The 25,788-nt window shown below is 37.8% G+C and overlaps 1 protein-coding gene across 1 annotated transcript; it reads right to left on the bottom strand.

The window, feature by feature from the left end:
• Positions 1-2,718: 2,718 nt before the first annotated feature.
• LOC145992805 (CD63 antigen-like) lies at positions 2,719-24,852 on the bottom strand. The gene is made up of 5 exons (XM_083129197.1): positions 24,561-24,852; positions 12,248-12,436; positions 11,098-11,268; positions 6,685-6,906; positions 2,719-4,227 (listed from the first exon to the last, which is right to left on the bottom strand). Exons 1-5 carry the CDS (start codon positions 24,621-24,623, stop codon positions 4,162-4,164), a joined length of 711 nt encoding a protein of 236 aa, XP_082985323.1. The 5' UTR covers positions 24,624-24,852; the 3' UTR covers positions 2,719-4,161.
• Positions 24,853-25,788: the final 936 nt, after the last annotated feature.

Below are 25,788 nucleotides of genomic sequence, written 5' to 3'. Positions count from 1 at the left end.
GCTGTTTTACCTGTGGGGAACTGTTTTCATCAGTGCCACCACAAGAGAATCTGTTGCCTTGGAAGACAGCTGTTCATAGTCAAGCCTAACTGCCCTGGTTTCGCCAATTCCTCAATTGCTGTTTTACCTGTGGGGAACTGTTTTCATCAGTGCCACCACAAGAGAATCTGTTGCCTTGGAAGACAGCTGTTCATAGTCAAGCCTAACTGCCCTGGTTTCGCCAATTCCTCAATCGCTGTTTTACCTGTGTGGAACAGTTTTCATCAGTGCCACCACAAGAGAATCTGTTGCCTTGGAAGACAGCTGTTCATAGTCAAGCCTAACTGCCCTGGTTTCGCCAATTCCTCAATTGCTGTTTTACCTGTGTGGAACTGTTTTCATCAGTGCCACCACAAGAGAATCTGTTGCCTTGGAAGACAGCTGTTCATAGTCAAGCCTAGCTGCCCTGGTATCGCCAATTCCTCAATTGCTGTTTTACCTGTGTGGAACTGTTTTCATCAGTGCCACCACAAGAGAATCTGTTGCCTTGGAAGACAGCTGTTCATAGTCAAGCCTAACTGCCCTGAATTCGCCAATTCCTCAATTGCTGTTTTACCTGTGGCGAACTGTTTTCATCAGTGCCACCACAAGAGAATCTGTTGCCTTGGAAGACAGCTGTTCATAGTCAAGCCTAACTGCCCTGGTTTCGCCAATTCCTCAATTGCTGTTTTACCTGTGTGGAACAGTTTTCATCAGTGCCACCACAAGAGAATCTGTTGCCTTGGAAGACAGCTGTTCATAGTCAAGCCTAACTGCCCTGGTTTCGCCAATTCCTCAATTGCTGTTTTACCTGTGTGGAACAGTTTTCATCAGTGCCACCACAAGAGAATCTGTTGCCTTGGAAGACAGCTGTTCATAGTCAAGCCTAACTGCTCTGGTTTCGCCAGATATTGATACAACAGTCAATTACAACACTCAAGTAGCAAACGAACGAATCAGGAAGACCGTAGCCATCATTCTCGCTTGTTTATGTAATAATCTTTAAGAGAACTGAAGGGGTAAGTTTAAAATGCTATTTTCACCTTCCTTGATAAAGCACAATTATAGGCTACTACATTCTCATTTTTATCATTTTCTTTTTCAAACACACTTAAAATTGTACAACAAATTTATTTCTCTGACACACCCTTTATGCGCAACAGACCTCCCTTGTTGGAATGTACTATTGTACGTGAGTGATAGCTGTTCAATAGGTTTTCTAGTGGGTGTGTGATATCTCACTAACCTGTAGGCCTAGTCACAGCAGCTGTTCTAATCGTGTGACCTTGAACTTCTTTTTTTTGTCAGGATACAATTTTTCGTCAACTACTAAAAAAAAATGTCCCATATTTTTTTAAAAAATGTTTCGTACAAAGCTTATTTTGAAGTTAAATGACTAATAAAATAGAAATGTGGTTCAACCCCTGCAACCTGCATCCATTTAGTGGACACAAAGACACACATACGTGAGCAGCGAATGAGAGGAATCAGTATGTTAGATTGTATAAAATCATGCTATTTCTATACAGTTTCTAGAATCCCCCCCTCCTCTCCAATGGACATTCTTGAAGTACAAAGATAATAAATATAAATTTTATTTAAATATAAATGTATGGGTCACGGTACATCAGTCGACCTCTGTGGCGGAGTGGTTAGCTCAACGCACTATATGCCAGGGGTCCCACACTTTAGTTCAGTTCGGACATGGATGTTTGCATTTGTCCCAATGAGAATACAGAAAACTGAGAAAATGTGAATAACAGGGGGATATACTACCGCATAGGGGTAGTCTTTAAAAAAAAAAAGTCGTTATGGCGCCTGACTACCATGCGAGAGACCCCGTATTCGATACTCTGTGGGAGAGAACTGGATTTTTTCCCACCTGTTAAGCGGCTCCAGCACCCACCCAGCGTCGTATAAAGTGGGTACCTGAAGGAAACTTTGGGGGGCAACGGCGGCCATGGGAGTGGTACTGATCACATCACCCCCACCTTCAACCATGATCAAAGAGTGTGAACTTCACCCCCCCCCCCCATACACCTTCATGGCGTTGCGCAAAGCACAGGAGAGCACTATTTTGTAGTAAGTATAAATATACGAAGACTTATATTATGTACCAGTAAAATAAGCAAAATACATGTTAGTCTTCACAAAATATTTTATTACAATTAATGATCGATTTGTGTAATTTGGTTGCAAGATAACTTTCAGCAGAAAGTAACTTACTTTTTTAAAGCAAGTACCTGCAACTAGTTACCATTTTAAAAGTAACTTTCTGAACACTGCCCTGTACATAAGATTCAATATATGGAATTTAGGGATTTCTTGTATGCCAAACAAGATTGGAGTTTTAAGTCCACTTTATGCACAGTAAAGCGAATTGGGACTGGACCTACAGTTTAAAGTGGGATCCGAACCACTGTATGCCTCCACCGGGTATCAAACCTGGGACCCCTTGATTACAAGGCAACGACGTATGCCAAAGAAGATTTTTTTCCATCTGGGAAATTATGTAAAATGATCCAGCGATTTGGATTAATCATACAATTGAAACCATAACGTAAAAAACACAAATACGCAAAATTGTTGCAACTGTTATTGTGTGTCAATTTATAGAAATAATCTAAAATTAACAGCAATTTTACCCATTAACAATATTCCAAGTGGTGTTGATCCCATTCTACATACAAAATCTACAAATTATCAAAAAACAAGATTTTATTTAAATCTCAAAATTACCAAGAATAGCACAACTTTACTGTACACATAATATATAATAAATATGTAACTTACAAAGCATACTGTCACAAATTTCCAAGTTGAAAAGAATTAACCATAATAGCTGACCTTGAAAGTACTATTAGGTGAACGGTTTCTTGTGGCAGTATGCACAAAACGTTAAAAAATATTTGAACTTAGTTACCGTACAAGAAAACAACTTTTTTTTTCCAGAAAACATCTGAGTAAATAATGTATCAAGATACTGGCACGCTATCACACACTAACTTGATAGAGAAATCTGTGCCATACAGTGTTATGTACATAACAAGTAGCACTATTATGTAGTTTCAGATTCATATTGAAAAATATATTACAAATTCAAATCTCCTTTTTGGCCGAGCCATAATCTTTTACTAATGTATTCCTTCGTACTTCTTGTCGGAATATATCCCAGTAGTGAAACGCACTGACATTTCACACCAAAGTGAGATGCCTGCATGGTCCAAAATGATGCAACCGATTGACCTGCTATCAAGTGGCACATGTCGCTTGTTGCTTATCATTTCAGTGTGAAATCTCTTAAAATACACATTGGAAGCATGATAAAAAAAATGAAATATTTACACGACAGGAGCATAAAACTAAATCAACTTGTTTTAAAACTCAGAACGAGGTGTTCGAATTTCACAACGTATCGGCATAACCTGGACCATAGCTTCCACCATATTTTGGTATGGAGTTTATTTCATACATTTCCAAAAGTAGATATTATCAGTTACATCATGGCTAAGCAACTTACTGTTTTGATTGACATGCAACTTGAATAAACTGCTCACCAAGACATAAAAGTCTACACATGCGTAAAGGTTGAAGGCAACACACACTTCCATAAATCCAGAAATACCATTAATTACATAATAGTGCTACTTTTTTCTTTAACGATACTTTCATAATATTGAAACAGTACATCCATTATGTTGTACATATAAACAGCTGCTGAAGGAATGAATACATGGATGCATTTGTTTTGAGATGGGGCAATCTGTCTTAAGTACAATATACAACACCATTTTTTTTTATTTCAAAAAACCTTTTCCCAACATCAGATCTGAACAGTGAAAAAAGATCATCATACTCCTCTTCGCTCCCTTTCTTGCACTTGGATAAAATAATACAACAGCAAACAGATTCCTAAAATATGAGTGAAAGAACGCTCATTATGTGTTTCAAACTTGAAAACACCACAAACTTATGCTGTTCTTAATGTGATGCACTTTTTTTTCATTTCTCAATGTTCCATATTTCTAATTAACAGAACTATTCTTCCTTTGTCGTAGATTCTTGAAGTATTGAAATTTTTAAAAAAGTCTGCTGCACTAAGATCCTTTAATTTCTTGATTTGAAGCAATGGATATTTCACACTTAAACAGTCTCGTATTCCTTTCTAATTGACTTTGCAAGGCAGCACGCAAATATAACTCCGACAAGCTGCAGAAAGAAAAAAAAACTTGTTTAGTACACAAAAGATGTCAACAAATGTTGCTTAAAATAAGTATTGGATACAAAAGAACCAACGATAGGCATATATTGGTTGTTGTTGTCATGCATGTAATGGGAGATTTCACACCCAAGCAACACGTGTCACTTCTGGATTTCACCAACTGAACAAAGGATTCTGCACTATTCACACAAAATGTGAAATAACACACTATAAAGTTAATTTTTCTTAAATATGAAATTTAGAGTTCACTTACTGAAGTTTAAATTATCCTGAGAGTTATGCAATTCACTGAAAATTTATTAATTCTGCTGTAAATATCAGAGAAGTAAAAATGGACCCATTTATACAGGAATAAACTAGATACTCTGGTAACTACATAAATGTGCTATTAGAAGAGGTATGTTTATTTTATGTAATAAATGCAGTTACTACACCAAAATGTCAATTTACATACCTTTGAACCCGAAATTTGACTCAGTTTTTGTACCAAAATTTTGCTTTTTTATTTACCAAAAATATGTGCCTCTACACATGACCACTACAGTGTGAAATCTCCCTAGACATTCAGAAAACCACACATACTCCGTACACTCAATTTGCTAAACCAAACTCCTAGACTTTTCCACATAATTGAAAATGTTTTCCAGACCATTTTATAATGCAACAGACTAATATAAATGTTATTTTTTTTCACACAAAATATCTATAATCAAGAAACTTTTACAAGTAATCACGTGGAATCTGATTGTTCATTCTTTATTTCTGGTAGGCAGGGTGTGAAATCCCAGGGGGAATTCCTCCACCTATAATCGTCCTAAAATATCTCCTCCACCAAACTTTTCCAGGGGGGAACGGTTTTTGTTCTAACAGCAAAAGAGCAAAAGATAAACAACAATTTTTGAACTCTAATATACTTTGTGTAATAACATTGAAAAAAACCCAACAAAGAACGAACCAAAAATAGTCTCATCTCCAAGGACACAACTCTGCAATCCCCGGGACCACAGACATTAGTCAGCCTTGTTATTTCTTCTCCATATCTCACTGCCTTTCATCAGCTGTCGCAAAGTATGTAATGCGTTTACATGCGAATTTCATGTAGAGAACTATTATCTTCTCAATGTCTTTATTTTGCCCTTTCCCCAAGTCATATATATACATCATGCATTTCAGAAATAACTGAGGGGTTACAAAAATTTATTGCAAGTATTGAACTTATGTTAATGAAACCTGTCCAGCGACAAACTAGGAATGCAAAGTTCCCCCCCCCTACAAGTGTTCAATGTGTGCACCATGGGTGACACGACACACATCAACATCGGCCTGTTGACAGTGTCTATCGTTGCGATGAGATGCTCCTTTAAGGCTGCAATATCCCATGGCATCTGCGAGACAAATACCCTGTCTTTGATGAAACCCCACAAAAAGAAGTCACAGTGTAAGGTCCGGTGATCTTGGGGACAAAACATTGAGTGGCACCTAGTGGCAGACATACGAACTCTTAGCTTAACAAAGCATACACGCACAAACTGTTTACATTCCTCGATCATTCTGGACTGGCTGCAGTAACGTTAAGTTCAATAGTTTACTTGCAGTAAATTTTTGTAACCCCTCAATTATTTCTGAAACACTTGGTACAGTGTGGGTGTCCCTTCGCCCCATCACCAATCTGCAGTGAATTTGAACCCTGCTGGTTAAGAACAAAAACCATCAGATCACATATACAGTGTTTCAAAATGATCTGAATGATAAAAACAAGTTCCGTGAGCAATACCAAACAATTACGGATCCACAGATAGAATATCCACTGAAATATATTCGAACACATCCTTAAGTTTTTTTTTTTTTTTTTTTTTTTTAAATGGCTGCCAGTGGCGAGGAGAAAACATTTTGAGAGAGTAGGGTCAGTCGTGATTGTGCAACGTCAGTTTCATAAAACAATTTCAAAGAACTCTATTGCATTAGTGCTGCTATACTGAAACATGTCTGAATGGAGCTAGATTACCGTACTGACGTGTACAGAGTGACGAAGGGTGATCCTATTGAGCATTTGGAGTTAAGTTCGCAATAACCATTGGCACTTAAACTTTAACAGTATATTACATATGTGTGAATCTTATTTTGACAATTTATGAATAAAATACAAGTTGAAACCATTCAAATCATTTTGAAACACCCTATATTATCAGTGGCAGAAACAAATATTCCTAGAGGTATGTTTACTTGAACCTTAGGGACTTGTGGGGGATTCTTTGCAGAGATTTTCTTAGCAAGGAGCTTTTGCACATGTACAAGCAAGTTTGTTTGTCTCATGTTTGCGAGAAACTTTTATAACTTTCACACACTCGCCTGAAGATAAGTGAAAAGGTGGGTGCCCTTTTGGAAAACATCGATCACATTCAACTATTTGAGCTCAATGCTACGTAACTACTACTTTAACATACCTGGATAAATGCAATACCAATTCCAACACCACCAATCTTCAATGCATTGCTTTCAATGAAATCCTGAAACTCAGCCAAACATCCTGTCTGATACACAACTGTGGCATTCTTCGAATAAGAGCATGAATGCTCAATGTCATTCAGGCAGCAGGAACCAGGTAGAGTTTCATTTTGAAACACACGCTCCCAGTCTCTGGGGCCATCAATTCCACAGCATTTCAACTGAAATATTAATTGCCACACGTCAATTATGCAGTAAAACCACATATGATGGATCAGATACTTGCAAGTAAATCATTCACTATTTATAGAGAAATTAATGATGCAAAATCAACACAGGTACAGCTCAACAAGTTTATTTTAGGTTTCATCATCAATTAACATGAATCTGTGAACTGTTTACACACAAAATTGTGATTCAAGTCTTCAATTATAGGGGTAAAATGCTATAAAGAGTGTTACACTTTTCAGAATCCTAAAAATTACTTTATTTGAATTTAATGAAACAAACAATCTCATTTACTTAGTGAAATTTAGAAAATTTCACATAAGTAATTTTAAACCAAGTTTACCACATCCATCATGAAACAATCCAAGTTTAAAATAAGTACTTAGAGTGCTAATCACACACACACTCATTATATATATATATAATGGATAAAAGCAAGGAGGGCCAAAAGGGCTAAGTAAAATTCAAATAAGGTAAAAGGAAACACTCACCGGACAGTAGGAAAATTCAATTCAAGGTTCCGTCTTCTGTTTCTTCTCACACCGATGATGCTATAAATTAGCGAAAATTTTGAATTTTCCTACTGTCCGGTGAGTGTTTCCTTTTACCTTATTACACACACACACACACACACACACACACACACACACACACACACACACATACATATACATACAGAGTGATTGGTAATTCCACCTATTCATGGAAAGTGGTAATACTAGAGCACATTTGCAACAAATTTGACCCTATGCACCAGATTTTCGTGACATATTCAGACTTGCAACCAAAAAACTACTAATTGTGAAAAAAACTACTACACCCTGGGCACAATCGACATGTTGCTAACAGCTGACGATTGAGTGACTACTGGGGAAAAAATTCATGCCCAAAATTACCATACCCACAGAAAGAAACAGTCATTGGAGCACACATCATGAAGAAATTTGGAAATTATCGTTTAAATCGAAGAGGATTACTAAAAAAAATGGTAACACACTTACCGAAAAAATTACGGAAAAAACTTCCTAGTTTCATAAGCTCTCCAAAAATATACAAATGTTGTCAACTGGCACACGGGTTGGGAAAAAAATTTGAATATAAAGCGGAGGTGTGTTGTAGACCCCCATCTGACAAGAATTCTGTGGTCGATGAATCCAAATTCGACCGCGATGGTAATACGTTTTCATAATGCGCATTTTTGGTCCCCTAAGGGTCATAACCCCAGAAAATCTAACGAAAAGGCTCACCAGAGAAAATTCTCGCTAAATGGGAATCATCCACAATCATGTGATCGGGCCATTCTATCTTCCACAAAACCTAAACGGCATTACCTACGAAAACTAAGGAAAGAATTGACGACACTGCTGGAGGATGTGCCGCTCGCCACAAAAAGGGGTATGATTTACCAATGGCTACCCAGCCCACTATTTCTGGGGTGTGCGACAGTGGCTGGACGAAAATTATCCCATGTGATGGATTGGTTGAGGCAGCCCGACCCCCTGACCGGTGAGGAGTACGGATTTGAAGCCATGTGACTTTCACATTTGGGGTCACATGAAAGAGTTAGTCTACAGTACACCAGTGTATTCCCAAGAGGAGTTGAGAGAGAGAATTGTGACAGCCACCCAATACATGAGACTGAGTGTCAACGCGAGTGACTTGTGTCTGAAGTATGCCGCAGGTTGTGTGCTTGCATATGTAACCGGGGGAGGCAATTTGAACAGGATTTGTAGTTTTCGTAACAGTTAATTCGGACAACCTGGAATCATGAGAATGGTAAATAACATTATTATTTCACTCATTTTTGTTCCTTTATTTCTCACAACCGACAAAGAGGTCTACAACGTGGCTTCTCCACTTCATATTCAGATTTTTCCCCCAACCCGTGTGCTAGTTGACAACATTTGTATATTTTTGGAGAGCTTATGAAACGAGGAAGTTTTTTCTGTAATTTTTACACTAAGTGTGTTACCATTTTTTTGAGTAATCCTCTTCGATTTAAACAAAAATTCCCAAATTTCTTCATGGCATGTGCTCCAATTACTCTTTCTTTCAGTGGGTATGGGAATTTTGGGCATGGATTTTTTTTCCAGTAGTCACTCATTCGTCACCTGTTAGCAACATGTCGATTGAGTGCCCAGGGTGTAGTAGTTTTTTGGTCGCAAGTCTGAATAGGTCACGAAAATCTACAAACTCTAATAACTCGAAACCCATTGATTTCCAACCCCTGGTGCATAGGGTCAAATTTGTTGCAAATGTGCTCTAGTATCACCACTTTCCAGGAATAGGTCGAATTACCAATCACCCTGTATATGTATGTATTATATACACACACACACACACACACACACACACACACGGAGTTCACAAACTTCTCTAGTGTGCGGATCACATATATATACGGAGTTGAATTCAAAAATTTACTTCAATGGTCATTTGCCGTACATTTACGAAGTTAGCAATCCTGAGTAATGCTTGGACATCGTACTTCCTCATACTGCCACTAGATGGTAGGCAAATGCTCATAACTGTTGTCTGATAGCGATATGCTTGCTTCCCTTTTCTACAGTGCAGGCGATTAAGGGGGCAGTTGCCCCCAAATTTTCACCACTTTTGCCCCCGCACTATGCTACATCTTACATACAAAGGGAAATGTCTTTGCCCCCCTCGTTTTGGCACCTTTTAATGTAGCATGCATGGACTGTAGACTGGTTAATTGCAAATAATATAAAAGAACTTTGAACTAGGAAGCATAGTTGATAGAAATGGAAGAATAGATGAGGTAAAGAGAAGAGGACAAATGGGTGGTGGACTACATCAAAGCATTCGAAGATTGATATGGAACAGGGATGTACCTATGAAATGCAAGAAGGTAATATACAACACATACTATGTGTCAATAATTACGTATGGAGCTAAGACTTGAACAGTGACAAGAGAGCGACAAAAGATCAGGCAGTGGAGGAGGAGTATATTGGGGAAGAGTAGAAGAGATAGAATGAGGAGATCTGACAAACAGTGGGGATGGTGAAGCTTCAGGACAGGATAGATCAGGTACAGATGAGATTGTTCGGACACACGAAGAGGATGGATGCAGAAAGACTACCAGTAAGAGCTTACAATGCACAATGAGTGGGAATAAGACCAAGTACAAGATGTGGGTGTAAAGAGGAGATAGCGGAGAGTGTTAGGAGAAGACTACAAGATTGGAACACCGTGTAAAGAGAGGAGTAGTGGAAGACTAGGAAAAAATGGAGAGGCTTGACTTCTATGCCGACCCACCCAGAGGCAGGAAACTGAAGGATGATAAAATAACTGAACATTTGCCTTGTGGCTTACCATAACAGTATTGTGAAACATTTTAAATTTGCGTTTCGAGTGAAAATTGTCCAAAGTTACATTACATTAGTCAAATGAAAACCTTAAAAGTCTGACCAAAATTACAGGACAGACTGTATACAGCTGAAATTTACATGAGGTATCTACTATTAATTTATAAGACACTCTCATGACTGCAACACTGATCAGCGAGCTTCAAAATGGCATTCTTTGTCATATTAAATATGATGCCTCCTTTACACACTTGCACCAGTGAATAGGAGTGTTTCCTTGCTCTCTGTCAGTCTAAAACTTACAGAAATTTCTCGGCAAATGAAAATTTAATCTCTTTTTGTTCAGTTTTGTAGTGTGATTAGAGTTGCTCGCTAGATGGCAGTGAGGGCCTACCACGTGAAGTATGTGTCATATGAATGACGTAATAGAACTGAATTCAGTGTCTTTGTGTGTGTGTGTGTGTGTGTGCGAGCGCAGCCTGGCCACAAGTGGTGGTACTTTGTTGTCGTACAAATTGTGCTTTTGTGTAATATACTAGTAATTTTTATTCATTTTTGTATTCCTTAGCTGTGTTACTTTATTCATTCATCCAAGAGGGGCTTGGTCACAGGCAGATAGGTGGAAAGGCCTTCGCAGTAACTGCAAGTGGACCCCAAATACTTATTTCTCTTGAGGTACACAGGCACTAACTCAAAATTGAAAATATATGTAGATCAGCAATAGGTCTGTGCTAAAACTCGGCTAACTTGTGGAACCCTACATACAAAAGTGTACTAGATAAGAAACAAAAATAATTTAAGGTTTTCATTTGACTCTCCTTTGTAAATGATCCAAGATTCTTTAGAACTCACATCGTGCTGCAAGACATCCCATGATTTCTTGCTGTCTGTTCCATTTCCGTAAGCATACATGGTTTGATTCATCTTGGTCTCCAGCATCTCCTTCACGTCGTCTCGCAGCACGTACCCAGCAATTCCGCCAGCCAGTTCCAGGACAAAGATCAACACCAACAGCACTGAAAACTGAAGAAAGAACAATTAGTATCCAAAGGAACAAGATTATTGAAAAGTAGTACGAGACAAGCACTTGGTACCTAAGATTCTTGAACTTCTAGGCAATATTGAAATGAAGAGCATGATTTTTTTTAAAAACAAGGACCCTGCTTGTCATTTCTATATTCAGCACACAAACCTGACTATAATGTTTTGACTCAAAAACTGAAAAATAAGTTAAACCTAATTATGAAATTATTGTTTTTATTAATGTATTATTATTATTCATTTAAGTATGAATCACATAAATGATACATTGCAAAGGTAAAGTTCTCCCTGCACATAGCACCCTGCCATGAAGGCACATTTAGGGGATGTGGGGGACAGGAACCTGCATATTCTCAAACTGTCATTTTGGTGGTGATGTGATCAGCACTACCCCTGAGTAATTACATTTATTTTTTACATATGCGTATACGAACCAACCCTCTACTATGTCAATGGCTGAGGGCCCCCTAAAGGCTTGCTTGTCTTGCCACGTATTGACTAATGATAAACAAAGAATATTATTTAACAAAATAACAATTACAACATAAATAATACATAATTATAGCAAAATTTTAAAATATATGTATTAATATATCAAGCAAACACAACCCAAAAATTGCAACAAGAAAGTGGTACATGCCAATAGCCATGTACTGCAATAGATTTCTAGTTGAAAATAGTTCAAAACATGGCCCCTATCTTAGAGTATTCAATGTGCAATTTCTACTGTAACTGTCAGTAATACTCAGTATATCAAACTGTAATATAATTTGTCCATAATAAATTTAAATTTCCTCCTTGTGCTTTTCTTTGTTCAAGAACCTACTTTTAGCACCACAAAAATATTGGTTTTTCCCAGAAAAACAGCAGATTTCCATGTTTTTCAGACTGGTTGACACCCTGAATAAGATATGTGGAAGCAAGATTAATATTTAAGTGTTAAATGGTTAAAAATACTTACCGTGATTATCATGCAATGGTTCTCTTTCATGGCACCACAGCAACCAAAGAATGCTACCACAAATACGATCGCACCGACAATAATTAGCAATAGAGGAGCCGAAAATACTCGGTCGTCCAAGAAGTGTGTGTAATCATAGTAAGCACTCTGGATTATTGCTCCCACTGTCAGGACTGCAATTCCAGATACCTGAAAGGAATAAAGAAAATTATCAGCATATCATGAACAGGGGTAAAAAAAACTATCCTATAATTCAGTTGCAAGTCCCTCTTTTCTCAGAAGCAAAGCTTTTTTTCTTCCTTTCCTTTGTGGCAAATACGATATAAAAAGGCCAAGAACAGTGCTCGAAAGATCTTTTTCACAGCCAGTTGCCAGCTCTGAAAATCAGGCACCAGGAAAAGATAAATTATGGCTAATGAAAATATTACAGCAAAACATCACAGTCGGCATGGCGATGAGGCGACTGAGATATTTCGAGCCCTGGCCAAGAAACTACTATTAGAATAAGATAAAACTACACATTTTGAAATATGATCAAGAAAAATTTAATTTATTAAATAATACAAAACTGAATTAAAAGTAACTAATTCTTCCTAAAGAAGACAATTTGTAACAGCATGAATAATAACCTACACTATACATTCTAATATATGGCTGACTCTTACCATATTGCCACAAAAAAATTTAAAATTCTGCTAGTAACAGTGAAAAAATATATAATGGCATGTTTTTTATTCTGATTTAAGGATACATATGATACAGAAAACACATATTTTACTCGCTATTAAAAAAAATGCAATGGAAATTTCCTTACGCGAACTCTAAATACTGAAACAAAATAATGTTTGGTACTGATTTTGAAAATTCAGGCATCCTGTATCGTTCTACCCTTTGGGCATGAAGACTTGTAAAGATATCACTGGACAAAGAATGATTTATCTTTTGGGTCACTTCATGCACTGTAATCTACATCATCTTGTTCAGGTGTATGCTTTAAGTCCCCCAAGATCTTACGGTGATGACCACCTCAAGTTCTTGTTCAACCTCTCTTTTTTTACCATCCCTTTTTCACGCATCTGATATTGCTTTGTTCTCAATTGAAACACATCAATTACAGATATACAGAATATTCATGCCGTGCAAGCAACTATTAGATCATTCATTCGGTTTTTTAGGTAGTGCTTCAATTGATTCCCAATAGTTTCATTTACTTCAACAGGTTTTGCACAATAAGAAGATTCTGCAATTCCATCTGATGAGGAGATGAACATGTGTGTGTGTCTGTGCTGAAAATTTTTTAAGTTTGCAGATACTGAGTAGCTTTCAGCAAGTGTAGAAGGTTGCTTTTGGGAGAGCTACAACTTACTTCGGGTCATTCCATGTCAAATCAACCAATTTTTTAATAAATGGTTGCATGACCATTTTAGAAAATTTCATTTCTAGTACATACGTTTGTACATGTTTCTAGATATCAAAACCAATGTTCAAAAAAAAAATATTGTCTTTAGTTCTCCTGGGGCAGCCATTTTTCCAACATGGCGCATGGCTTTTTTTTGCTCATGTAGCAGTATACAGAAACCTTAATATCTCAAAAACCATTAAAGCTAGAGACCTGAAACAAAATTCATTTTGTAGCTAATGAAGTATACTTCCTATGATATTCAGGTATGTTTTGCTTGAAATTGCATCGTAAGTACTAAAAATTATGGGGGAAAATGGGGTAACAATAGTTAAAAAATTGTATTTTTAAACCCGACTTTTTTAATGAAGGGGTTTAGTCTAAGGCTTGAATTTTTTTTTCATGTGTAGACCTACCTACAGGGTGTCTGTAAATAAAATATCAGTGCTTAGAAATGCACCCCTTTTTTATATCATGGGCTCAAACATGGCCGTTCATTGAATTTTGAGTTTTCGGGGTTAAATATCTCAGATGGGTCACTTTTAAAAATTCTGAAATTTGGCACATAGGAAGCCCTTCATGAACCTAATTCACAGGAAAAATCTCAACTTTTAGATTCAACTAGTCTTGGTCAACATGAGGTAACATATGTCACCTAATTTCTGACATTGCAAAGTAAGGTTAAACTACATTCCATACTTACAATAATGAAGTCTTTTCTTTCTATTTTTTAAATTAGGGTTAAATAAAGGCTCAGAAAATATAGTAACCTAAGGTTTTAATACTTGACTTACCATAAATTGAAATTAGAAGGTATGACAATTGAAAATCTGCGAAATTTCATTGCAAAAGGTTTGATTTATTAGGTACCCACGACCAGTTCCAGCTCCAAAACTGAGCTTCCCCCATATTTTTATCAATGTAGCAGTACATGCAGCAGTGGCATGCAGTTAGGCATTGGCATAGGCAGTGGCATGTCCAGGAATTTTGAAAGGGAGGGGAGGTAAAAAAAAGGTAACGGTAAAGTGCTCCCCTGTGCTTAGCACCACGCCATGAAGGTGTATAGGGGGTGTGGGGGTAACGCCCCACACTTTCTTGATCCGGTCGTGAGTGGGGGTGATGTAATCAGCATCACGCCCCTGACCGCCTTTACCCCCCCAGGGTTTCAGACAGGAACCCATGTTATTCGATGCTGGGTGGGCACCGGGGCCGCTTCCATCATTAGAAAAGTTCCCGGATTTGAACCGGCCGGGGATCGAACCCGGGACCTTTAGCATGGTAGTCAGACACGTTACCGACTGAGCCACCGTGGCCAACCGAAGGGACTTAGTATACAGCCCTGTTTTTGCCACATTATCCTGCCTTTGACGTAATTGTTTATGAAATACTAGGCCAAAGGTATTAAGTTATGACCCCCACAAACCCCTCCTTGGGCACTCCACTGAAAGTAGGATATTTATTTTGGAGTGTCAAAGCTGGTAGAATATATTATCTTTTGATTCCTTTATTTTCCACTTTTTTTTTCTTCCAAGAAAAGACATTTGTTGAAATAGATGTGAGTCATGCACAGCAGAAGATTCAGAGACATGTTTTGATAGGATGTGAGGCAAGCCTGGAATTGATCTGTGCATGTACAATCTCTGCTGTCATTCTTCCTTTGCCTAATGTGCCGAGAGTAGTGACTTGTGAATGTTCGTTATCTGTGACAGGAAATGAAGTGTTCTGTAATATTTTTAATTGGAGAGGACTGTCATAAATACCCATGTGGTAAGGTTCCCAAAGACCTAACTAATCTTAACAAAGTCAGTGAAAATGATAACACTTCTTAGGTCAAGACTACAGGTGTATGGCTTAGAGACAATATGCAAATACCATTAAATATAGCTTTTTATATGGTAAAGTATGTTGTGATCTTAAGAAGTACCACTTAAAGAAAAGGTTAAGTAAGGTAAGGTAAAAAAAGTGTCAAGAAAGCCTTATACCAGTTAAATCAATATGCCTGATATGTTGGGAGTAAAAGTTTCATATGTGGAGAAAGTGACTCACTTAAATGCCAGAATTGAAATCATGTCTTTGTGCCAAGCCAAGGAAAACTAAAGGAAATGCATGAAGTCTGTTCTGTATTTTATGCATCTCCTGTTTCAAAACTGAGGAGGCTGATTGCAGAAAAACAATAAAGTGATCTTGCTCGAAAAACTATTCAAATCCTACAAGGAGTGCAAAGGAAACTGGAAAGTTGCTTTTCACTAAGCATTAAAACTGAAGAAAAGGAAAGCAAGTGTGACAATCCTTTGCATGGCCAGTACAATCATATAATTGAAATTATAAGAAGAAAAATGTAAACGAGCAAAAAACTAATGTTGAAAAGGTCAGAATCATCAGTTTGATCGCTACCACTTGGCCAAGAAAAAATATGTGAAGAACAGAAGGTTTCTGATAATTACTTAGGAACTTAGTGGAAGAACAAAGAATCCTGCCTGATTTAACAAAGAGAATGAATAGGAAACTGGAGCTGACAACACCAACTGGTCGTGGGTACCTAATAAATCAAACCTTTTGCAGTGAAATTTCGCAGATTTTCAATTGTCATACCTTCTAATTTCAATTTATGGTAAGTCAAGTATTAAAACCTTATGTTACTATTGTTTCTGAGCCTTTATTTAACCCTAATTTAAAAAAATAGAAAGAAAAGACTTCATTATTGTAAGTATGGAATGTAGTTTAACCTTACTTTGCAATGTCAGAAATTAGGTGACATATGTTACCTCATATTGACCAAAACGAGTTGAATCTAAAAGTTGAGATTTTTACTGTGAGTAAGGTTCATGAAGGGCTTCCTTTGTGCCAAATTTCAGAATTTTTAAAGTGACCCATCTGAGATATTTAACCCCGAAAACTGTCAAAATTCAATGAACGGCCATGTTTGAGCCCATGATATAAAAAAGGGGTGCATTTCTAAGCACTGATATTTTATTTACAGACACCCTGTACGTAGGTCTACACATGAAAAAAAAATCAAGCCTTAGACTAAACCCCTTCATTAAAGAAATCAGGGTTAAAAATGCAATTTTTAAACTATTGTTACCCCATTTTCCACCATAATTTTTGTACTTACGATGCAATTTCAAGCAAAGCATACCTGAATATCATAGGAAGTATACTTCATTAGCTACAAAATGAATTTTGTTTCAGGTCTCTAGCTTTAATGGTTTTTGAGATATTAAGGTTTCTGTATACTGCTACATGAGCAAAAAAAAGCCATGCGGCATGTTGGAAAAATGGCTGCCCCAGGAGAACTAAAGACAATATTTTTTTTTTAACATTGGTTTTGATATCTAGAAACATGTACAAACCTATGTACTAAAAATGAATTTTTTCTAAAATGGTCATGCAACCACCCTTGGATGGTTTGGCATGGAATGACCGACCGACCACTTTTGGTTTCTAATGAAATTTAGATTATAACACCCTACAGCAAGCAGTAACACCTAGGTTTATCTTTGAGACAGTGCAAGGCTATACTGAGGTGTAGTGACTAACTCTTTACATTAGCAAATAAATAACCATTGGCCACTAATAAATTCATTATTACTCAAAATATAATAAGTCTAACACCTACTTGCCAAAATTGATTTTTATAAACTCTAAAACAGCATTCAAGGCCTTTGACAGACTACACCGCCTTGAAAAATTAGATCTTTTTTTAATTGATAGATTTTGAAGTTTTTTATGTATGAGGGATGCTCAAAAAGTAATGCCCCACATTTTTTTCTCAATAGAGGTTAAAGATATCGAAGTGTCTTGTTCCTGAGTCAGACTGTGATGCTTCCTTAGTTTGTATGCAGAGTTTCACGTTCGACCGATACGCGGTAGCAGTGTAGTGGTGAGTAAAGATGGCAGGTCTGTTTGACACTCATTACAGAGAGCGGTAATTGAATTATTGGCGGCCAAGAACGAAACTGTGGTGAATATTCACAAACGGTTGTGTGCTGTCTATGGAACATCTGCAGTGGACAGGAGTACCGTTGGGCGATGGATGAAGAGGATTAAGTCCACAGAAGGTGATGAAGTTGAACTGTGTGATCGTCCCTCCACTTCAAATAACCCTGATGTGTTTGAACGTCGTTGTTGATGTTTTGGCCCAAGGTGAAACAGTAAATTCTGACAGGTACATCAACACGGAGCAACTGAAGAAACACTACAGGAGAGTTACACCAGACACAAATGTGAAGAAAACCACCGAGGCAATCTTCAGAGAGACTATTTCGTGCTGCGAAAACATGGTTCAAGAAACAGCCCGCAAGATGGCATACAAGCCCTTGTTCCAAGGTGGCGTAAGGCCGTAGCAGTGAAGGGAGATTATGTTGAAAAATAACATGTATAGAGCAGGGCATGAAATTTCCGGTCGCCAGGGGCGACCAAAAGTTTGGGGTTGGCGACTAAAATTTTGTTGTTTCAGATGTGTGTCAAACACGCCCGAACATCTTAATCCAACATTCATACATGGTTTTGGAAAGCGAGCTAATAGAAAACCCCGTGTCCACTCAATGCTGACCCCAAATTTATTTAATGTAGCATACTATGTAGCTAAACATGAGAAGCCATTTAAATACTTTGCAGATCTGCTGTGTTTGGCAGGAAAATTAAGTGTGAGTGTTCTACCTAAGTATGGCAATAAAAAGCAATGCAGAGAATTTATTCATTTCATAGCTGAAACTTTGAAGTTAGATCTAGTGGAGAAAATAAAGAAAAGTACATACATTACCCTTCTGATTGATGGATCCACAGATAGACTGTCAGTCTAGCATGCAAATGTGTATGTTCGATACATGGATGCAATTGATGGTCACATCAAAGAGGACATTTTAGGAGTAATAGAGCTCCCAAACGCTACTTCTGCTGGTCACTTCACAGCCATAACTGATTATTTAGATTGGGCAATAGGTTAAAATAAATACAGAAACAAATATTACATTGTAGGTGTGGGTACTGATGGTGCAGCAAATATGGTCGGGCACAAATCAGGATTGGGTGTGCAAATGAAAGATATTTGTAATAAAATTATAAATATTCACTGCCTTGCACACCGTTTGCAGTTAGCTGTGTTGGAGTTAAATATCTTAGAGCATTTGATTCCGTGATTAGGAATATTTTTCAGTTTCATCATGGCTCTGCTAAAGACTTCACCTCTTGAGAGAAACGGCAGAAGTTATAGGAGAAGAAATTCTAAAACTGAGTGATATCTACACTATTAGGAGGTTAGCCAGCAAAGAAAGTGCTGTAAGAGATCTCTTGCAATCATGGGAAGCTGTTGTGAACCATCTTGAACAGGTGACCCATGGAAAAGACAATGATGGCGCTAAAGCTAAGGGTTTGCTGAATAGTTTGAAGCAATTTAAATTTGTTAAGCTTCTGTACTTCCTTTTGGATTTCTACAGGAAACTGAACCCTTTAAGCGTGGCACTGCAAAATAAGAGTCTTTTGAACACTGTATTTCAGTTTTGGCTGACCTGGAATCTAATGTTGGACCAAGCAAACAAGATTTCTTGGACCATGTATCAATTTCAGGGAAGATCAGGGATGTGCAGCTCACATACATTCAAAATGGAAAGCGAGAGTTTCAGACTGTTAGAGGAAACTTAATTAACAATGCGAAGGTACACATCACAGAAAGATTGCAATCTATATCAACAGATGTGATTGTATCTCTGCATGTTTTCGACACCTTGGGTTGGCCTCCCAAAGAAAATATTCTTCAGTTTGGGATAGAAGAAATAAAGTAGCTCTACATGTACTTGAACCCGAGCCTTTATGAGAAAATGGATGTTCTGTTAGCAGAGTGGGCAGAATACAAACTTTTGTTTCCTTCTCTGACTTTGAATCAGATGCTGGAGAAGATTCACAGTGAGGAGTGTTCAGCAAGATTCCCCAATTTGCTCCAGATTTTGACATTTTGTGCTGTTTACCAGTGAGCACAGCTTCATGTGAGAGAGGTTTCAGCTGTCACAACAGACTCAAGACTATTTACAGGAACTCTCTAAAGACTGAGACACTGGATAATTTGCTCAGAGTTTCCGTAAATGACCCCCCCCCCCCATCAGGTCAGTGTTTGACCCAACAGTTGTGATTGATAAGTGGTACTTCAGTGCAGAACGACAGCGCTACATAAACATTAATTCCTAAGGTATGTTCTTCTTAATAATTGCTCATATTTTTATTATTTATCAATATAAAATAGTGGCGACCAAAGATTTTAGTCCGGCGACTGACTTCAAACTTGAAATTTCATGCCCTGGTATAGAGGATACATACAACAATATCATTAACGTGAATTAAATATTAGCTGAGAAAAAAAATGTGGGGCATTAATTTTTGAGCGTTCCTTGTTATATAAGAAAGCAGAAACCATAAATAGCAGATGATTAATTCCAAAGATTGGGCTGCACAAAAGTCCTCTCTTAAATACTTTCACAGTTTCTTTTTACTCATCAACACCAGCTCTATGCACACTACATGAAAAACACGTGCAAACGATAATGACAAAACTTAGCATTCCTAAGCTAACAAAAACATCAAAAATTACTATCAGAATCGAACCTCACGTCACCAACCAAAAAAACATAAAATTAATAACACTATGGTATTGTTGATTTGGTGTTTTTAAGTACACTTTGTGCACAGTAAGGCTAATCGGGACTGAACCTACAGTTTAAAGTGGGATCCGAACCACTATGTGCCTCCACCGAGGATCGAACCTGGGACTCCTTGATTACAAGGCAGCGCAGCACGACTCTACCACTTATTAACACTATTAAATCCAGCTCTCCAAAAAACTTTTTCACTTCTATTTTGGTTTACATAAGTTCAGGGCTCCAAAAATCCCAGTCGCCAAGTCAACTTACAATTTCAGCCTGGCGACTGATCATTTGCTGTAATATTGCCGTTCTCTTAAGTATGAAATTTTGAAGATTCTAAGTTCAAATTGCAATACAGCGTAAATTAGAAAATGTTTTTTTTTTATTGTTGTGAACATTTTATAGAATCAGTAACTATTCCTTGCTCTTTGTCCCCCAACCCCTAATTTTATGCTTTCTCACAAGATTTAGGCATGTTTTGAATAGGGTGGTACTCAACTTCTTGTAGTATGCACAATTGCTAGTAGGTGGTTTTCCTGGCACCTAGCTCTGATGAAGATTTTTTGAGCAGTGCATAAGTTATCAGTCCATGTTTAGATTAGTTTATTTTATAATATTTTTAATACATACTAATTAGCTCTTATTGTAAATGTATTGACTTTGTCATTAACATTTTGTGTTTATGAAGTGGTGAATTTTGAATTATCGCATCGGGTGCTACATTCACTTGTGTGAAACCTTCAGCCTGAGCTGGTTCAAGGTAAGATAACAAGGTTCATTACTTTACTCTAACACATCTCAAGCTAAAAAACATCAAAACGTCCATATACAATCTTCACCATGGGTACAAGAATGGCCCCATCCTATGTCAACCTGTTCATGGGCAAACTTGAAGGAAAAAAAAAAAGTTCCTGGAGACCCAATCCCTCAAACCTCTCCTCTGGCTCCATTTCATCGATGACATCTTCATGCTTTGGACACATGGAGAACCTTCCCTGACCACCTTCCTACACAAACTAAACCACTTTAGCTCCATCAATTTCACCTGGACACACTCCACCAACCAAATCACCTTCCTGGATGTGGATGTGCACATGAAGGAAGGACATTTGGAAACCTCCATCCACATCAAACCTACCAACCATATGCAATACCTACACTTCTCCAGCTCCCATCCGTTCCACAAGAAAGCCACCCCATTCTCCCTGGCCAACACCTCACCCACCTCCCGACAGAACTATAACCTCCACCTACACCAAGCCTTGACCAACCATGGTTCATACACTCCCATCAACCCCCTTCACTTGTCACCCAATATCAGCCCCACCTCAACAAAATCAGACACCCTCTACGTTCCCTCCTTCCCATCCTGCAGTGATCCTGACACCAGAAATATCTTCTCTGACAAGCCCAGTGGCATTTTCAAATGCCCTCCCAATTTCCAAAACATCTTGGTCCACCACAATCCACCTACTCACAATCAACTCGCACCTGCCCCATATTTGTCACTTCCCGCACCCTCCAGATCCATACTGCCACCAGCAAAGTCACCCTCTATCCCAAAGGAACCTGCTACAGCTCTAACCTAATTTATATCCTCACCTGCAACATCTGTGGGAGCTTCTACCTGCGGGAAACATACACAGCCCTGAACCTCCGCATCAACAACAATCGCTCCTCCACCTAAAACCTGGACTTTGCTGTTGCCATTCACACCAATCACAACAATATTCCTTACAATGGCTGCTTCCAGGTAGCGATCGTCCACTCCTTGCCCCAATCCACCAACACCTCAACATGTAGAATTTGGGAGAGGTCCAACATATTGGCCATGAGTGCACCCCCCTCCCTTCCAAACCACTCACAGTTTTCGACAAGCCTGGCGAAATAACTATCTACTTTTTTGTGGCACTGGCAACACTGCAGGTCACACTAACACTTCATTCGTGTCACAAAGTTCTACAACGTTTCTCTACTCCTGAAGATGTGGTGACACACAGTCAGGAAAATTTGAAGTTTTTCTGCATCTGGTGAGTTGTTTCTTCTCTCCTCCTTCACTTTTTATTCAGCTCTTGTGACCCTCCTTCCTTTTATACTATATATACATATTAATTTTATCTTCTAGTTAGGTTTGATCGATATAGCAACTTTACATCATTTAAAATTTGCAAGTGTTTATCGTGTGTGCAACGAAATATACTTCTAAACAAGAGGGGTTTTCAGTTTTGGTTGAGTTAGGAGTGAAGTTTCATGGTCAGAGTAACTAAATGTTATTCTTCACTTTTCCGAATTTTGTTTTTTTAAAAAAATGGTGAAAGCTGTCTGGGATGAGAGGAATGGAACGTGCCCTGGTCACATTTTGGAGCTAAATATCTCTTATTTGCTGTCTTCGCATGTTGAAATAACTTCAAGGCATGACAAAACACCAAAATCTGTACACTTAGGAGGGTGTAGGATCTACAGCCTGTCACCATCCCTCAACTTTCCTTACGAGATTTTTACCAGAGTACGGAACCTGAGGCCACCCACAGTCATTAAGAAATTGGGGAGATACGAATGAGTTGCATGTTCATAACCGACTATTAAGTGTTAAACTGCACTTGCTAGCCAAGAGAAAGTTTATTCAACACTGTTCAAAACAACTGATCAAATTTCAACCAAAAAATCACCTTTGCATAGAACCTCCCTAATGAAGCTGATTCAAGGGAAAAATGGAAATTCTTTCCATGCGCAAATACTAGCAAGTGCTGATTTTCCCCAACTTTTAAGGTTGTTAGACATCTCATAATTATTGATTTTTCTATGAATTTTCCACTCGCAGGTAATTTCCCTCCCCCCCCCCCCCTTTTTATGTATTATTTGGAGTATTGTTTACACAATGCTATATGTTTTTTGTAGGTCATAACTTAATAAAGGAATAGGGAATTTAATGGAAAACAAGTTGTGGAACGAGTTTACAATACCGGACCACTCTCCAATTGCTATGAATTTTCGCCTACTCACTATTGAGACCTCCTAATCACGAATCTGCATGTAATAATTGGCAGTCAAGTATGGAAATAGAGAAAAAAAACGAAATAAACTATGTTTTCTTAACGCAACCCTACCATAAGAACAGCAGCTCCACGAAACACACCATTTTTCCCGAATGGGTGTCACTTATCGCACAACATTGTGTTCTGACGGCACGGGAGAGAGCTTTTTCATGTTAGGCAAGACAAGGTAATGCGTCTCTTAGCGAAAATATTAATTTTTCTTTGTATTTATGCTAATTGAACCTAACCTAACCTCGTAGGCATTCATCGTCTGACGTCAAAATTCAAGGTTGCAAGATTGTTGTGCGTAAAGGAAGAGCCTTAACGAATTGCGAAAGAAAGATGGTTCCGAATTGCTGTGTATGGACAATCAACGTGGTAAATCGCAAGGTTATTTTACAAGTTCTACACGTAAATGTACAATTTTAACAAGTGACCGCCAAATATGAACTACAGATACGTCATCCGGACACCGAAATTAGTAAGTAGGCGAAAGTTTATAGAAATTGGAGAGTGGTCCGGTATTGTAAACCCATGCCCAAGTTGTATATATTTGTATTACATTTCAGTTTGTAAAGGGTGTTTGCAGGGTGACAGTGGGGGGGGGGGGGTATTTCTGCAAGTGAATGTCCTGTGCGTTTATCTTGCAGGGAATTGGGATGTAAGCGTGAAGCTATTACACTGCCTGGGCGTTTTTTTTGTTTTTTAATTTACAAGTTTGCTAACGCATATTTCAAAGGTGCATGGCTGGTGGCAGAGAACAGAGGCAAAATATAGCATAACATTGGCAAACTGTGGATATGTAATCTCGGATATTGAACGTACTCTTCTGGCAGGCCAAGTGTGTATGTGCGCGCGGTTATCTCAAATGCACTCACAAGGGCATATGGAAATATGGGACAATTGGTTTATTTATTCAATTTTACATGATACGGTTCACGTAGCGATGAACGGTGGTTATTGAAGATGAAATGGAAACATCCAAGTTCGACATAGTCTCAAAATCCTAGATTCTCAATCACATTTACTAATTTCAAAATACATGGTGATATGAATATTCTTAAACGCAATCATTAAAATGTTAACGAAAATGCCGAAACTGTTGGTACAAATATTTCAAGAACAAACAGAACGGCCGAATTTACCTAATCAAAATGTTCTATTGCACTTAACATAGGTATACCATTTTTTAAAAAAAATACAGAACTGCAAAAAGATTTCTGGATTAAAATGCATATACTTACTGCAAATATTAAATTAAAGAAGAACAGCAGGTACTTCACACAATTCATTCCGCCAGACACCATGTTGAACACAAACGATTTTAATCACAACACGAACACTTTCAATAAAGAACTTCACAGCACTGTGCACAGTTCACTTTGCTTAACAGATCCCAGATGTATTTCGGGAACAGTTGGATACTACATTTAACAGAGATCTTCCAACACCTAACTTCGTCGTCTGTAATGTTCTTTCTAATGGTGCACTGCAAAGAGGCGTTTGTGTGAGCGTGGAAGTTGGATTACCTTAGTTTTCCCGTGCTTACAACTTTCAATGTATCAATCCGCATTCACAAAAACACACCTGGGAAAATAGATTAATGTATAATGTTAGAGCAAATTTAGCACATTATAGACAATTTTAAATAAGATGATATACTAAACAGTAAATTAAAGCAAACATATAAATGCAATAGACGAATTTTATACACGGCACTATTTTATTACGTCACACAGCAATTTTACAAGTGTGTCATATGCGCCTGATTGTACGTCACGAATCACGAGGTTTACTGTCATTGAACACAAAAGAAAACAAGAATGTGAGGTAATTCTTTCGTGGAAACAAAAACTGCAGATTTTCTCCTGAATAATGTAAATATACCAGGAAAAAATGTTTTAATAAATCAGTGTACATTGTATGCAATAGTTAAGGTAAGAAAATGTTATTTGTCTGTTACGAAGAATACAAATTTAATTCACCATATCGGGAAATATATTTTCATATTCCCATGTGTTTGCAAAAGAAAAAGAAAAGTAACACTTTTCTACTTACCCAAGTTAGTAAACATGATGAGAATGAACGATACGAAGCGAAGGCTGTTAGGGTTGTAGCGTAGTTGGCTCGATGCGATCGAACTTATTGAAACAATGGGGGTGCGGCAGTCATATATGTATGACGATATCCATACCCATGGAAAAATGGGTCAACGGAGAAATAAAGATTATGATTATGAAATGTAGGGGGTGCAATGTTGTAAATGGGGGGGGGGGAACATGAAAAACGTATGCAACCTTCAGCTACTACATCAAATATTCCAATCAATTTTTGGTAGGCATCCATGATATATCAATGAAACTGAAAAATATTAGTGACTTGTTTAATTTTTGCTTGATTTTAGCATAACTACGACAAAGTAGGTGGCGGTAAGTAAAACCGTTTATCAACAAGGCACAAAAATAAATAAAA

Source organism: Lepisma saccharinum, chromosome 1 (genome assembly GCF_977018435.1).
Source record: "Lepisma saccharinum chromosome 1, izLepSacc3.1, whole genome shotgun sequence".
NCBI lineage: Eukaryota > Metazoa > Arthropoda > Insecta > Zygentoma > Lepismatidae > Lepisma > Lepisma saccharinum.
This window is presented reverse-complemented; position numbering and strand designations above follow the sequence as displayed.

Bases quoted from the DNA above. Each gene is read 5' to 3' on its own strand.
- LOC145992805 (XM_083129197.1), bottom strand. From the start codon at position 24,623: ATGGTGTCTGGCGGAATGAATTGTGTGAAGTACCTGCTGTTCTTCTTT. The intron at 11,269-12,247 runs GTAAGTATTTTT...TTCTTTCTTCAG, and splicing joins ACCATTGCATGATAATCACG to TTTTCAGTGCTGTTGGTGTT. The intron at 6,907-11,097 runs GTGAGTTCTAAA...TTAATATTTCAG, and splicing joins GGGATGTCTTGCAGCACGAT to TTGAAATGCTGTGGAATTGA.